General features: G+C 39.4%; 1 protein-coding gene across 1 annotated transcript; it reads left to right on the top strand.

Annotated features, from left to right (window-relative positions):
* The first annotated feature begins 1,596 nt into the window (after positions 1-1,596).
* arhgap31 (Rho GTPase activating protein 31) lies at positions 1,597-17,215 on the top strand. The gene is made up of 12 exons (XM_015040597.1): positions 1,597-2,496; positions 6,037-6,139; positions 7,646-7,790; positions 9,670-9,752; positions 9,868-9,975; positions 10,989-11,131; positions 11,204-11,411; positions 11,520-11,641; positions 12,532-12,588; positions 12,988-13,611; positions 13,705-13,853; positions 14,403-17,215. Exons 1-12 carry the CDS (start codon positions 2,397-2,399, stop codon positions 16,332-16,334), a joined length of 3,774 nt encoding a protein of 1,257 aa, XP_014896083.1. The 5' UTR covers positions 1,597-2,396; the 3' UTR covers positions 16,335-17,215.

Here is a 17,215-nt window from a genome sequence, read left to right as displayed (position 1 = left end):
GGATTTTTCTTCAACCACCAGGGGGCTCTTTAGCAGGAAGTTAATCATTGGAAGTCAAAATTGGAAATCAAAGAAGAAAGCGCTAATTTTCATTTGAACAAGGGCATGCTAGCAGCAGGCATCACAGAAAAATGTTTTCAAACTCGTATCCCCTCATCATGGAAACCACACGAAGAAGTTCATGTGATTTAGCTTTTAAGTTGAAGGTTGTCGATCTGTCAGTACAGGAGGGAAATAGAGCCGCTGCATGTAAACTCGGCGTGATGAATCTATGGATCGCGTTGGAGACGGAGGGCTTCGTCCTTAATAGCAGATTTATTCAGGACCAAGCCCTCTGCTTGGAAAACCTAGAGAGGCGGAGATACCAGCGGCTTATAGCCCGGTGCTGCTTATACATGTTCGTTTCCAGCTTTTTAAAAAAATACTTTGTGGGTGCGGCTTATAGTGAAGTGCGCTCCATAGAAAATACGGTACTAAACAAATGTGTTTTATAGTCATTTCATTGAAAAATGAAATCATTAACTTAATGAATGGTTGAATATGTTTTTATATCCAAAATATATGCAAAATCTAGAGGTATTAGTAATTTTGTGCTTAACTTTGTTGAAAAATGACCCCCATCCAAACTCAGAACTAAAAACCTATCTTGGATAAACATAAAACATTTTCAAGAAACGGGTGAAGTAATCCAGTTGCGTTCTGTTCATTGAATTGGGATTCATGACTAGAATCTTGATCTGTGTGTACCAAGCATTGGTTTACTATGACATTTACCATATTCATTTAAAAATTGCATTATGAATTTTAAAAACTGACAAAGGAATGAGCCAAAAGTTATAAGCACCAGATCACAAGGATATTTAAAACCAAGCCCCAAAACGGGGTCAGGATGGCGTACAGCAAGGAACTCAGTGTTTCTCAAAGATGAGGAAGATTGATTGGAAGAGCGTGGATCTGGTGAGTCTAATTTACAGAATGTGGAATTACTGTGTCTTAAAATAAGATTTAATAATTCTGGATTCGTAGAGATGCTTCACCTCTTCTCCAAGGTGAATCAGCTCTAACAAAATGCAAATGAAATTTTGATATTCTATCAATTTCATGGTTGATCACTGCATCTTTTTATACAGTTTTATACAGTAGGGTGAGGTGTGCAGTCACAGGCAGTTCATCTATCCTTGGTTACAAAGTCATAAAATTAAATTTACTGCCTTAGCGTTTTATTTTCTCACGTGGTGAGAGTCAGAGGGCTCCGGTCGTAAGGTATATCCTGCACTATTACATGATATTTACCAGGCTTGGCATTCCAGAGCTGGGATGTAACTGAAATAGATCTGGTGGAGACATGGAGGGCAGCTGTGGAGGAAACCGTGATTAACTAACTCCCTGCATTTAAAGTCAACACGTTGCACTGATTAATTCTGTGTTTTCATTGACGCTGCAGTCTAATTTAAAAGGAAAACAATAAAATACAAGGCAGTTAGTAATGAGAACCACGTGTTGTCCATCTTGGTCCACCAACTCTCTTCCCCCCCCCCTCGTTTCCCATCTGTGCCCTTCAGGCCCTCACTTGAGTCACCTCCCACTTTCCTCTTCCTTCAGAGCCCGTCTGTTTTTGTTTTTGAGCCTGGGCTCTTTGCACAGGAAACTGTGTATACATTGGGAGCATTCAGGAAAGGCAGGGAGAAGCTTTCCCATTAGCTCCAACTATGAGGACATAACGGAGGGGAGAAAAAAAAATATATAAGAGGGGTCAGTAACTGGGAGAGAAACAGATGTCAGCTGTTCTCCTCCTCCCATAACCTCGTCTCCCTCCCTCTTACATAGTCTGGACGCTTGAAAAATCCCTGCCACATCACTGCCACGAGGCTATCCCTCAATTCAGAAAACGCAGAAAGTCTTTCTCAAAAAGCAACTATAGCCATGTTCCTAATGGATGGGTGTCTCAGCTGCAGAAGAAACCAGTGAGGAGAACAGACTGGAATGAAGGAAAAGAGGAGGAGATAAAAGAGCAGAGAGAGGGAGAGCAAGAGAGAGAGACTGGGGGTGAAAAAACAACAGGAAACCAAACGATTCTAATGCTGTTTCTCCAGATCAGCTCACATAATTCAGCTGAGCACCATGAGGAACAGTCCCACCGCGTCTTTTCTCGGCTCATCTCCCGAAGAACGAGCCATGTAAAAAGAGCTGAAGTTTGAAAAGTGACGTCAGCAGCAGCCGTACGGTCTGTCAGGGTGCGAGCGGATGCAGGCATTTGGGAGCTGTGTGCTGGGATTCCTGTGCGGCTGCCTTTTGACCTGCCGACTAATTTCTGGTTTTTGGGCTCATATGGATCAATTCTGGTGCTTTCAGGGAACTTTCTGTTTCAGTCTTCTGGACTACTAACTGGAGCCCACATGAAGAATAAAGGAAACAAGCAGAAGACCAAAAAGAAAGGAAGTGAGAATGTGTTCGGCTGTGACCTGACAGAACATCTCCAGGGCTCAGGACAAGATGGTAACGCTTGCTTTGAAATCTAACACTATTGGGCAATTAGCACTTCCTACCTAGACAGTATGTCCTTCACTGGTTGCTTTACGCAGACACATGAAGGAATACATTTTTTTTTTTTTACTTTTTTAACCTTTTTATGTTTTTTAATTTTTTTTTTTTTTTTTACAAACATGCCATTTGTGAAGAAAGACAAAACATATGTAGTTTTTATGTAAGAAACAGTTTTTGTTTAAAAGACTACAGATGTCTTTTATCAAAATACATATGTTTTCCATTTATTATGAACATTCATTCACCCATTGGCTGCATTTAATGAACCCAGGGTGGGGCTCGTAGATTCTTTTTGTGTAAATTTCCTGTTGTGTGCAGCTCCTACGACAAGTTTTATGTCAAAATTAGACCAGATATCACTATTAGTTTTGTATGGTGGAAAAGTAAAAAGACAAAAGGAGATAACACAGCAATGTGTTAAGTTTAATAGAAAAACATTTTTTTTTATATACATATAAAGATAGATTTTATTTTTGACTTCTCACAACCTTTGTGTGAAAGTTTCCATACATACGGAAAGTTAAGTGAACGGAAATCACATGAACAGACTCTTTAAAGATAAATTTAAGAAAGACCTGCTAGATGGGATCAGTGTGAGGTGGAGCATTCAGAGCAGGAAGTGAGGGAGGAGGTGTGGGTCAGAGTCTTGTGTCATGGCAGCAGCAGACATATTGTCCTTGCTGTTGGTGGGCTGTGGAAAACCTATGAGGCAAATGATCACTTTCTTTCTTTCTCTTCTGCTTTCTTTCTCTTGTTTTTTGTTTCTCCCTTTTTTTGTCACTTCCTTCTTTTTCTTTCTTTTTAACTTTAAGATTAAAAATGAAATCAAAGATTTGTTCTGCAGTAATCATAAAAGCGGTGTAAACAGAAACTTGAAGTTGTGTTTGTCCTGCAGTGTATTTCGGTTTGATCGGAGCTCATAATGCGTCATAGTTTTTAAGAGTCATCTGACCCAGACATGGATCAAACCACAATCAAGGAGATTAGAAACTAACACTATGTAAACTCTTAAAAAAAGGAGTAAATTCAATTAAAATGAACCATGAAATTTGAGCATTTTGTTTATTATCGATCTCTGCATTTTGTCAAAATACTTGCTTAACAACAAAAGTAACCTTCAATGAAATGATTATGTATATTTGTGTATCTTTGTATGGTTATACCAAATTGTCATTAATGGGACGATATAACAACACCTGCATATGATTCAGGGTTCCGAATTGGTAAAGGTCTGAATCGACCCAGAGCCCAAATGTAACCTTAAAATAAATCTTGTAAATCTGCTGTTTAGCCATTAGCAATACAAAAACACAATTTGTAATAAGTTTTTTAAAATATTATTATTTAAACAGAAATAAAAGGAGCGTAAATAAATCTATTCTTAAAAAAAAACCCCTGTGATCCAAATGGTTAGCCCTTACACAATGCTGTTCTGCAGCAGGCTCTTTTCCGTCTGTTCAGGCAGGCTAACGTCATCTGTGTATTTTTTGATATGTTCATCTCTACAAGAGGCAAAGCGCAGACAGGCTGTCTAGCCACAAGTTTTCTTGATGTAGATAAACACAAATAAAACCAGCTAACGTCCACCACCCTGCATATAACAGAATGTTTTGCTGCTGCAGATGATTGAGTCATCTCCTCTGCAAGAACAAGCATATTTATAGACAAATTAAATAGGTTATTTTCATTTCCACTGCAGTTAGTTTTATAAGATTGAGTATTTTTAAATCACTATGGAAAACCTTTTTGCCTGCATAAAACCTCTTGTTATAGCTCCATTTACTGGTTTGATTACTTTAGTATTGCAGGTGCTCATATATAAATGACAATGAATACTATTATTATTACTACGACTAATAGTACGTTTTGTTTCTTTGTGATTATAAAATTTGCAACTCAAACAAAACAAGTAAATACAAATGAAAAGAGGCACTTTTTTTCCTAATCAAAACAGAAAATGTGCAAAACGATTTTCATTTAATTACATAAAAGTGTTTATGAAAGTTATGTTTGTGTTTCTGTGTGCCGAAATGTCACTTAAGTTAACAAAATAGTACTGTTGTTGTGAAATGCTTTTTTTTTAAAAAAAATTTTTTAAACTGCACTGCTCTTAAGGGATTTAAAAAGTTACACTCAAAGAGAAAGCTACAAATATAAAAATCTGTGAAAAAAGAAATGTTTGAACTGATCCCATGGACTGTTTCTTTTTTCAAGTTTAAAAGCTTCCCACAAATTATTACATGTGCTGTTGTATCTTCAGAAATACGTCCAAACTCCAACTATATTTGTTGCCAGTCTATGAGAAAAGTTCACCCCGTGTCTAAACAGAGAGGAGCTAAATGACAACCCAGGAGTCGCTCGTCTTTCAGATTCTGACCACAAGCAGGCAATTAGAAATCCAATTACTTAGGTCAGAAAGACGAGAATTTAAATATCTGTTGCTTTCTGTGGTGAGCTGTGAGAAATTAACTCTTGCCAGAAATATTCGGGCGTTCGTTTTTGTGGAAGAAGGGTTCTGCATCTTTGTTTCCAAAATATTTGAAGTTAATACCAGAAAATAAGGCACTGAGAGAGAGAAAGAATTCAAAATATGAATAATGTACCCAGCTGTGCATGAGTATGAAACTCTTACTAGCCAAAATAGATTGAGTTAAATAGACTTAGCACAGAAAAGATTTCTATTTTGTGTTAAACTTGAGAAAAACAAATGAGGATTATTTTTTTAATTAAAAAAAGAAATAAGTAGAAGCCATGTATGTAGTACTATTGCAGGACAAAAACTCAGATTTCTGATTACATGTCACACTGCATCACAAAAACACAAGACTTTAAATCATAACTCTGCGTTTTACTACTTAAAACCCTTCAGTAACGTAGGAAAAAGATGATTAATCTGTTTAAAACTGTCAAATCACATGCAACATTGCCCAATACTTGACGACAAAGCTCACTGATCTGTTTCTGCGTCACAGCAAACCTTGTGAAAACCTCGGTGAATAAAACTGAGCTGCAGTCGCTTATTAGTATCGTTATTAGTTGAAGAGAAGCTGTGGTCAGAAAAATCAGACATGCGATTTCACAGACACTTTAAAAACCACAGCCGGGCTGTTTACTGGGATGATGGGCTGTTGTTAGGAAAGCAGTGTGTAGGTCAGTGGTAACATTACAAAAGCCTATTTCTATTAGAGGAAATGTCGTAAGTAATACCAGCCACAAGGACTGGGTGTGTCAACTTTCCTCTGAAACAAACAAACCATTTTTAACTTCCTGCCTACGTCCACCTACAGTCATCGACCCTGAGGAGCAAAGGAGCAGGCGTGTAGTAAAACAAACCACATCACATGGGCTTACTCCTCTGTGCATTGTTACAGTTAAAGCGTGACTATCAGAGCTGTTTATTTTTACTGCTTTATTCCTGCTGTCTGCGTAGTGCAAAGAAATTGAGACATACTAAACGAAATCCAATCTCTTCATGCGATTTCCTTCCTACAGTTCCCCAGGTTCTCCAGAAGTGTGCGGAGTTTATTGAGCAGTATGGGATTGTGGATGGGATCTACAGACTCTCAGGGGTCACCTCAAACATCCAGCGTCTCAGGTACTCCCGACAAGAAAAGGACGTGTGAAAAAGTATTTGCCTACCTTCAGGTTTTTTTTTCTTATGTTTTAGCCTCTTTTCTGCACATAAATGTTTCAGAGTTACACTGTGTAAATAGAAAATGCAGTTTTCAAATGATGGTTCCATTTGTTGTGTAAAACAGGGTAACCAAAGCAGCTCAGTCCGATAAGAAAAAAATCCCTATTCAATTGTGAACTTGTTGGCATTAACCCCTTTTTAATTTGGATGTTAGATGTAATTTTACTTGCTAGTCCCAGACCTGATTACTGCCATACCTGTAGGCTAAAGACATGCTTTAAAGAGGACCTATCTGACAACATGGAGTGAGCAAAATAAGCTCAAAAAGCAACAACTAATGCCTTAATCAGAGCCTAATAGCTAGAAATTCAAGAAAATATGAGAAACAAAGTCACTGACACTTAAAAGTATTGACAAGATTACCATTTCAAAGGTTATGGGACTTTATCAACTCAGAGTGAGAACCGTAACTCTCAAACAGAGAAAACATGAAACAGTTGGAAAATTTTCCAGACTACCAAAATTACGATAAGATCTCATCAAAGACCCTGAGGAGTCTTAGGGTCAGTGTTCACAATTAAACAATAAGAAGGAGGCTGGAAGTAAAGTACATCTATAGAGCAGTCCCACGGTCAAGCACCGACTCAGATTAGCCTCCCAAAAGTGTCTTGATAATCCCCAAGACTTTTGAGAAAAAAATAGTCTTTGGACATTTTTTTTTACAGATGTACATCCTTTTATAACTGGTGCAAAATTACCAAAGCATTTCCGTTGCCGACAGTCAAAGATGAAGATGGCAGTGTGACGGTCTGGGGCCATTTTGCTGCTTCAGGACCTTGACAGCTTACTGTAGTCGACGAAATCAAGAATAGAAGTAATCCTCAAGTAGAGTCTGTCCATCACCTCAAGTAGCTTCAATTATGCAGCAGGAAAGCGGTCCAAAGCACTGCAGCAACTTTAACAAGTAGAGGTTTTGAAGAGATAAAGACAAAGTCCATATTTAAGTCCAAAATTCCTCCACATGGATGTAAAAGATATGTTGCTAGTTAACATAAATGCTTGATGACAATTGTTGCTGCCAGTGGTGGAACAACTAGTTATTACAATTTACCGCAACAAATAAAATCATCATGAGTTTATAGTTTTCTGATGATAAAGTTGTTTGATGACCTTTAAGCCTTTAAGTCATTCATAAAATTCCAATGCTTAAGAGGGCAAATGCATATTTTTTTTTGCAGCATTGTTAGTCATAAAACAACAAAAGGCAGATCAAATATGAGCAAATCTTTCAATGGCATCCTTGAAATAAATGAGATTCTCTAATTCAGTGTTTTCCTGTTTTCCAACAACATCAGCCAGACGGATGCATCTCAGTGTGACGAGCCTCAGAGGGCAGCAGAAGTGAGCTGGGGTGCTGAACAGTCCCGTCATTCAGCTAACTCGGTGTGTGTGGATGTTTTTGTGCAGGCAGGAATTCTGCTCCGAGGCGTGCCCTGACCTTACCAAGGAAGTATACCTCCAGGACATCCACTGTGTGGGATCCTTATGTAAGCTCTACTTCAGGGAGCTGCCCAATCCTCTGCTCACATATGAGCTCTACAGCAAATTCACTGTGAGTATGTTTAGTTTCATGTGGAGAATTAAAAAAATCCTGTATGAATGAGACGGTATGGCTGTGGATTACGCTAATGTTCATCTTGCATTGTTTTTGTAAAGAAACAGATGTTCATGTACATCAGGTAATGATTTTTTTCAAATATAGTTGCTAGCTAAAATAAAAAAATATATATATTTATGTCATTGGACTTCCATAATGGAGGAAAAGACTATAAGCAGAACAACCCAAATCTGGCCTATGGGAAAATAAAATGTAAGTTTTTGCCGTCATGAAATTACTTCTTCTTGCTTTTGTTTTATACGTAGCTTCATATATCAGCCAGAACATATCGTTCCCGTCATGAAACATGGTTTTGACTTCGCTGGGATTCTGATCAGAGTTCAGAGATTTTTCCAAGATGTTTAGTCCAGGGCTGGGCAATCCTGGTCCTTGAGGGCCGGTGTCCTGCAACTCTTAGATGTCTCCCTGGTCCAACACACCTGGATCCAGTAGCTGAATCACCTCCTAAGTGCAGTCAGGTTCCCCAGAGTCCTGCTAATGACCTCATTATTGGACTCAGGTGTGTTGAAGCAGAGATGCACCTAAAAGTTGCAGGAGACCGACCCTTAAGGCCTGGAGTTGCCCACCTCTGGTTTAGTCAGTGTCTTTGTTTTTGTATTTAGAAGGGCTTCACTTTGAGGGACAGCATGCTATTCTCCAATACCAAAAAATCTTTCCATTTCAGTTCCATTAAATACATATCGAAACAATAAAATGTGACCAGATTCTAAAATGTACCCAAACTTGAACCGATAACCAGCAAAGATGAAGTGTAGGTTGTATAATTTCTACACTTGGTAGTAAAGAAAAGTTTTTGGCCGCTTTTCTGGATGCATGCAAATATGAAAGAGACTTCAGCAGGAGAAAATGGGACAAAAATACTCAAGTGTAAGAACTGCTTTCTGTGGAGCAGTGTGTGTACTTTGACTGGGTTATTTGCATACCTTGGCTTTCTTACATCTCTGGCTGGCTGTGCCTTTAACTCCAGCTCTCTGGTATGCTTTGAAAAGCGTTTCACTCTCCTGGGGTTCTAACAGAAAACTGGCTGATCACACATCTCTTACCCACAAAGACTGGACATCCATGGTTTTACTTTTATGGATATTTCAGGTCACTTAGGTGTCCTTATTTAGTCAAAATGAAAACGTTGACTGTTTTTAGCCCACATACGATGTCCGAATTTGGCCTGAAAGAAATAAAGTCAGACTTGTTTCATCCTTACGACTTCTCAAACACATTTAGACATGAGCAGATGCTTTTGTGTCTTCAAATATCATTTTATATCCTTAGAAAAAAAAATGTACTTGGATAGTTTTTGTTTGAAGGTTTTTTTTTTCAATGTACTATAATTACTTCAATAAAAACTAAAATAAAAATAAAGTTCAGTGTTGTTTAACTACATGCGTTGCAGCTCTTCTATTTTAATATTTAATGAGAATGAACTTGAATGAGTCTGTAGCTGGATGGTTACTCAGAGAGGGATTGCTGCAGTGACCCCATGCAACCAGCTGGGCCTCCCCAAAACAATGTTACCACTTATCCTTAACCGCTAATGTTGTAGCTGAGTTAGCTATTATTTTGAATTTCAAATCGTAATTCAAAATAATATGATTTGAATCAAACTAGATCTGAATGCAACCATGTAATTGGGTTGTGATGGAATGAATCTGGTTGTTTTGAACTGAATTATAACCGATTTACATCCCATATATGTGGACATAATTTGAACTTGTTTGTGCCATGACTGTCGGTCTCTTAAAGCGTTGGAGAAAAACTTAAAAATACATAAGACATGACACGACTGCCATTGTGTTTATCTTTGTTTCTCACACAGGAGGCTGTGTCGTTTCAAGGAGACCAAGACAGACTTTCACATATTCAGACAGTTATCAAAGAGCTTCCCTCCCCTCACTTCAGGTAAACCACACATCTTTCGCTCTCAGCTCCTCAAAAACAGCAGTCCAGCTTACTTTTATTGACTTCAAAGCTGTGAAAAATATGATGAAATCAACTGTTAAGCAACTGTTCTCAGGACTCTGGAATACCTTTCCAAGCACTTGGCCCGTCTTGCTACCTTAAGCGCCCAGACAAATATGCACACGCGCAATCTGGCTTTGGTTTGGGCTCCAAATCTGTTAAGGTGAGTTTAAACCCACACTGGAAATATTTTAGGCATACGGCGCCGTATAACATTTGCCCCCTCACAAGTCTCTTCTGTTTTTACATTTTTTGTTACATTCATTGATTTTTATCATCAAACAAATTTGAACGTCAGACAGAGTTGAGCTAAGCCAGTGAGTCTGGTGGAAAATATAAATTAAACTTTAGATATTTAGCATCCCAATCCTGAATTCGTCCACCGTTATTTTTTCCAAAACAATCTTACGATGAGGCTTCTAATAAATTTGACCTGTAGTGCTTCTATCACCCCACACAAAACTTTGGGATGTCCTGCATTACCAACTTTATTTTTAAAACCTTACAACTGTGCGGCATTTCAACATCTGCACTTGTGATTTCTGAAGAGCCATAAATAACTCATCTTTGCAGGTTTATGATGAAAATGTTTAGTGAAAGAGTTTTAAATCACTGACCTCTTTCAGTCTGGAATAGGTTTCAAAGCAACTTTTAACACTTTGAAACTTTATCAAACTGCAGTGGGAGACATCATTCACAAATGGAGAAAATAATAGAAATTTACAGCTTAAGTGGACCCATTTAGGGTGAACGTTCATAATCCAACAATAAGAAAGGGACTGGGCACAAATGTCATCAATGGTAGCGTTCACCCTTTCAACAAAAAAAGACGTCATCCCAGCAGTCAAACATGGTGGTGGTAGTTTGATGACATCATTTTATGGTAATCAATGTTTTTCTGCCAGACCAAGGAAAATGGCTGAATCAAAATAATTTTGCAAATTAGAGTGAGCCACAGTTTTTCCACAGGGAGCAATTAAAAAAGCACAATAGTGCACGAATGGTGGCAACAGAAACATTTCTGTTACATTTTATTTAGATTGTTTTATTTTGGTTACTGCCCTTTATATTTAGACAGGCCATGTTTGTTTACTATTAATTCCTGTTGATGACCATTTTGAGAAACACTTGTAATCAGCAGTTTATCCTTACAATCCTACATCTTGTGTTTTTTAGATCCAAGGACATTGAGACTTCATCTGGTAATGGAGACATGGCCTTCCAGGAAGTGCGAATACAGCAGTCAGTGATTGAGTTTATCTTAAACCACACAGAGCAGATCTTCAGTGGTGATTCGGATCAAATAAGACCCAAAGAAGGTGTGATGCAGGTCTTGCAACACTGAAATTGTAAGAGATTTTTACTGATACTAACAGAATATACTTTTGCAGGACCGAGTTTGATGTGTGCAGAGAAATATGCCACTCTCCCGATCAGTGGTGGGAGTGGGCCTATGAAACTGATGAGCCTGGAAGAAGCCCAGGCCCGCTCCTTAAGTCCAAATCACCCAGTGCACAAAGAACGTCAGCGAGAGAACAGCCTACCTGACACTAGCACTGCATCGCTCTATCACACAGTCATAGAAATATCAGACAACAAGTAAGATCCAAATTCAGCCTTTCAAGTTAACGATTGATAGAAAAGCAGAAAAAATAGATTTGATTTCACTTCTTCTTTTTTGTTGTTGTTGTTGTTTGTTTTGATTAGGAGGAGGTTCTCTGGAAAATCTAAAAAGTGGAAGTCTATCTTTAACCTGGGAAGATCTGTGGAGTCAAAGGGAAAACTCAGCCGCAATGGCAGTGTGTTCATCAGAGCACAGGGAGCATCAGGTCAGGCTTTGCTCCATTCGTGTCCTATAAACACACACAAATAATGTTCTGACTACAAACACACTGGCAGACTTTAAACTTTACTGCATTCTCAGAAAATAACAAGAGGATGCAGACAATAAGATTAAATAAATACATTTTAAAAAAAGGACAACAGTGTTTTGTATGCTTTAGAAAGTGATTAGGGTTAGTGGTTAAAGACTATTTCCATAAAAACTATAATTTTGAACCATATTAAAACCATCTAGAAACAGGCCTTGGACGCTGAATAAGCCCAAAACATTCATATCAATTTGTCCTGCTTGACTTGAGGATGTAATAATGTTTGTCATTTTGATTAAAAAGATGAAACTTCCAAGTATGAACTTGCAAAAAGTAACAGAAAATTCCCCTGAAGCTCAACACCAGTGTGAAAAGGTTTTTCAGTAACTTAAAAAATTCAACATAAACACACAGTATTACACATTGTTCTTTGCTAACCTTGCTGAAAGCTTTTGAAAACACAAAATGTTCTGCTGTTAGCTTATATTGCTTTTAGCTTTTCAGTTTACACTGGATTTTGAACATAGAACTGGAAAATGTTTAAGTTATTCTCAGATTACAACTTCAGGGATTAATGAAATGCCACATAAGCAGCCAACATTTCTGGCATCACTAATTTAAAGAATATATGAACATGCCACAAATAGCATGACTCAGTTTATAGATGTAGATAGATTTTTTTATAGAGATGCCAAAAACAAGATACTAAAATAAATTAAGTACTTACGACTCCTAATCATTAGGTTAAATATATTGGGCACAACAGGATTTTCATGTCCATATTGTCTTAAATTATTACTTATAAAAAAACTGGTAACTTTTTACTTGTTTGACTTTTCTTTCTACAGAAAAGGCAGCTCTGCGTCCTTCCAGAAGCATGGAGTCCTTGTGCTCCTCGTCTCCAGGTGAAGCCAGTTTTAAATACTATATATCACAGCTGAGCCTTCTGACACGGAAAACTTTTCACATTTTGTCATGCTGCAAACACAAATGTATTTCATGTAACAGACATAAAGTCGTGTACAACTATGAAGTAAATCAAAGGAAAACAGTGAAATCTGAAAGGTTTGGCATGTATTTTATTCAGACCACACCTTTTAGAATTTATTTATATAAAAAAAAAATAATAATAAACTTTTACCTCCACTACAGCTTCACAATTATGGGCTACTTTGTGTTGGTGCATAAAATATTAATACATTGATGCTTGCAGATGCAACGTTCTAAAGCACTGTGGGTATAAACAAAAACTTAATTACTGGCTTAAAAAAAACAAAAAAACAATTATGTTTTCTATTGCACAGATGATGACGGGGCAAGAAGCAATACCTCAGCTGATGGATCCAATAGTATTTTTATTCCTGATGTGAAATCCAGAACACTGGGATCTGACTCCCTCTATGATCTGAACGAACATAGCCAAAACTGGGAGATGAAAGCAAAGAGAGGTGGTGCAAAGGCCGGCTGGAGCTCCGGCCTGAACCACAAAGACTCACCGGGAGCGTCCTCTTTCCAGAAAACAATGCCAGAACAGCTCAAGGTGTTCAAAGGGGATGACCTCAGCAACTACAAACCGAGTTCTCCAAAAAACAGGAGGATGCTGTACTCCGGCTCCTCCCGGCCCTCGTTCCCAGGCAGCTTCTTCCCACTGGAGTCTTCGCCGAGGCACCAACGCAGAGCCGTCAACATATCTGAGCCTTTTGCCGTGTCCGTGCCCTTACGCGTGTCTGCCGTCATCAGCTCCAACAGCACGCCGTGCAGGGGGCCCAACAAAGAGAAAGCAGCCACTTTGAAGCCTTGCAGGGAGCCTACAGAGCAGAGCAGCCACTTTAAAAAGAGCAACACGTTCCCTCTGCTGGAGCCGAAAAGGCAGGAAGGAACAGAGAAGAAGCACACCGAGGTTCTGACCTTCAGAGTGTCGCCAGAGGGTAAGGAAATCTCTTTTACAGCTTTTTTTATACAGGGCTTCACTTCAGCTAAGTGTTTTATTTGAAATGAAGGAAAATGTACGTTTCTTTCAGATAAAGACAAGAAAACATTGCAAAAAAATGAAGGAGTAAAGATTGTTTCTAAACTGGAAGAGCTACCTAATCCACAAAAAAGTGAAGACAAAGATACAGCGCCATCTTCTGGAGAAGACATTCACAATCTCACTAAAGATACACAACTGGTAAATTATTTTCTGTCCCGTCAGTTCTTGTTATCTTCCTTAGAATGATTAGATTTATAGTTAAGCCAAAAACTATGAACACTCCTGGGAGATTTAGAGTTAAAGTCAGTGAAATGTCTTAAATGTTTGTGCATGTTGACAGTGGAGCTTCAAGACAAGTAGATATGGAGTTGTAGCCGTTTCCTGAGTTTCCCTTTCCTCTGCACTGCCATGATTTTCCACAAACCAGCTGCAGAGAGTTTCTGCTTTTTCACCTTTTGAGTTGATATAAACAGCTGTCTCTAATTAATCAGTGCAATTCTTTATCTATTGCACGATTTAAGTTTATATTGTTCCCAAAGAAACATGTTTGTCAAGTTAAGAGACATGTTTCCTCTCAGTCTGCTCCCGGTATGAATAATATTGCATCTTGTTATTATTTCAAAAATAAATTTCATTTGGATTTTTAAATTTTAAGCTTGTTAAAATCCAAACCCTTGCTCAAAATAAAGTCAAAAGTTAAATATTCAGTCACTTTGTGATTAATTCGCGTCTCCTTGTATCTCTCAGGATGTTGGACCTGCAGCTGGGAAAACGCTTTGGTCTGACCTCCATCAGGAGCTGAAGATAACTGAGCCCGAAATCAACCTGCTGCATAAGACTTTCAAACCGGTTTTTGCTTCAACAAGCACCAAGTTAACAATGGACGTCAAGTCAAAGCGAAGCCGCAGCTCTCCGTCTTTATCTCTGCTTTGTAAGGAGCCTTCATCGAACGCCTCTTTGGGCGAGCGTGTAACTGCAAATAGACCCGACTCAAAAAGAAAACAGCCCTCGGAATCAGACCTGTTGTTTTGTGTTCACAAAAACTTTGACGTCCAAATTTCAAGCGCATTAGATGCAAAAGAGAAGCTGAAACCTTTGCATAAAAGTGCTCCAGCTTACAGCAGCCAGGTTCCCAGGAGGGAAACCAGGGCAGACTGCGTTAGAAATCCTCTAACGATAGAGGACGCCCCACAGGTCGCAAGCTTCTCAGACAGTGCAGACAGACAATCTGAGAAACAAGAGGACACAAAAATATCGCAGGACGAAGTAAAGAAAAGCGTGAATCCTGAGGTGGAACTCTGTCAGAGACTTTCGGTGTGTTTAGAGGAGAGACGAAACACTCCAGAGCTGGCAAACTTTGATGACGAAGACGTATTTGGAATGAACCTGGAGGAGCTGGACTTGGTGGAGTCCTGGGAGGATCTTAGCTCCACCAAGCAGTGGGTTACTAGTCCTCTGCACTCGCCTGACGTCGAGGAGCTGTTTAACCAGCTTTCCCCCTTCAGTTCTAAGGGAGAAACTCCGAACCCAGAGGATTCATCTCCTGAAAACATTCCTCAGAGTGTTGGAGCTAACCCAGAAATTAAATGGACCAATCTGCCGTTGGTGCCTAGACGGACGAGCTTGAACAACAATAATGCAACCCAACCTCCAACAACAAAGAGCAGCACGGCAAAACCAAAGAATACAGCATCATCTCAGAGATTCACCAGGCAAATGTCATGTGAGACAACAACGGCAGAGAAAAAAGAGGAGCACGGCTCTTTCAGACAAAGACCCTGCTCCCTTAACTTAGACCTTAGCCATCGATGCATAAGAGACATTTCAAATCAGCAAAATCGCAAGTCGTCTGAGTTTTTTTCTGGTCCAAAAGGCTTGCTGGCCGCTTCTGGAACTGTGAATAAAGGACATTCTGAGTTGGATCTGTTTCTAAATGACAGACAGGCGCCTCTCCGCCGAAACTCTGCCCCAGTCAGCGTGTCATCGGTGCGGACAGCCTTCATGATAAAAACATGTCAGGTCAAAGCTGTGCCCGTTGTCCCTCCGCAGGTGCAGTACAGCCAGATACCTCAAACAAGACAGGAAAGTGATTCTGGCACTGTGAAGGAGCAAGAAAAGGGATTACCAAGGACAAGCACAGACACGAGCACTGCCATCCCGCCTATGATGATGTCGGACCTAAAGGAGGAACTGGAGAACAAAGAGCCACCCCCTAAACACCAAAAGCATGCAAATGTTCAGAAATCAGCTGAAGCTGGAAAGAATGCCGCCCCAGAGCTGCCAGTCATAACCAGGAGGCATGCCCCGAGTCTGGAAGTGTTTGTAGACGGTCCTAGACCCAACAGAGGAGCACTGCTGCAAAGGCCGTCCTTTAGAAACCGGCAGAGACCTCAGAGCCTCATCCTCCTCAGCCCCCCTTTCCCGTTCATGGACTATCCAACATCAGGGGACGATGGCAAGCTGCTCTCATCCATCAAGAGTCTAAATGACACGTCGGCGCTCAACGTCTTTTCCAAAGACATGACCGAGAACTTCAGGACACAAGAGGGACACGCTCTGCAGAATAAGATGACGATCCCGAAAAGCGGACAGAGACTCGAAACATCAACCAGCTGCTTCTACCAGCCTCAGAGGAGGTCCATGATATTCGACAGCAGGAGTCCCAGGCAGATCGAGTGACTGCGAGTGGGCCCGCGTGTAAATAGGTGCAGAACATAAAGAATCTTTGGAAAACAGAAAAGATCATGATAATAGTCTATGGGATGAAGCCAAAGCGATCCAAAAACCAAAAAGTGGAAACCATAACTCAGATTTCTCTGATACATGAGGCTAAGATCAATATTTTTATTCACTCTCTTAGTCCTCACTGGTATTTTTTTATACATGTAATCATATTTTTTTTAATCAAATGATATTTTTATTCCCAGATAGAGTTTCAAATTAAGTTACAGCGTCAAAGTACTAAGTATGACACTATGACCACTGACAAAATAAATGCCATCAAATTTCTCTTCCTCTTCTCACTTCATAGAGGCCTGACTATATGAGGCAGCAAGTGAACATTGTGTTATCAAGGTTGGCAAAAATATGCAAGTTTAAACAGGGACAAATTGTGGTGGCTAATTTCTCTCCACCATTTCTCTCCCAGGTTTAACGCACCTGGATCAAATAATGGCTCATTAGAAGGCCTAAGAAGAACGTTGACATGCTGAAAAGGTTGTTATTACTAACTAACTAAAACCTGCAGGATGCAGGATCACCCCTATACTAGATAACAAATCAGACCCAAGAGAGCATGTGCCAGGACTGCTGATAAAATTTAGGCTGCTGTTCTATGTTAACTTGATGGCAAGATGACCTTTCACTGAGCGATAATGACATCTGTAAAGAACAAAAAAAAAAGAAAAAAGAAAAAGTGGGAAGCAGGTTCTGTCCTAAGATGTGCACAAATTGCATGCATTTAATTCAGAACAAACTGAAGTCAATCACATGTTGCTCTTTTTTTTCCAGATATTAGCTCTGCAGCATATGGTTGCTAAACTGTCTAACTTTTTTCCCCC

This window comes from Poecilia latipinna, unplaced genomic scaffold, assembly GCF_001443285.1.
Source record: "Poecilia latipinna isolate Pla-1442-1.1 unplaced genomic scaffold, P_latipinna-1.0 Scaffold30, whole genome shotgun sequence".
NCBI lineage: Eukaryota > Metazoa > Chordata > Actinopteri > Cyprinodontiformes > Poeciliidae > Poecilia > Poecilia latipinna.
This window is presented reverse-complemented; position numbering and strand designations above follow the sequence as displayed.

Bases quoted from the DNA above. Each gene is read 5' to 3' on its own strand.
- arhgap31 (XM_015040597.1), top strand. From the start codon at position 2,397: ATGAAGAATAAAGGAAACAAGCAGAAGACCAAAAAGAAAGGAAGTGAG. The intron at 7,791-9,669 runs GTGAGTATGTTT...TTTCTCACACAG, and splicing joins AGCTCTACAGCAAATTCACT to GAGGCTGTGTCGTTTCAAGG. The intron at 9,753-9,867 runs GTAAACCACACA...AACTGTTCTCAG, and splicing joins CTTCCCTCCCCTCACTTCAG to GACTCTGGAATACCTTTCCA.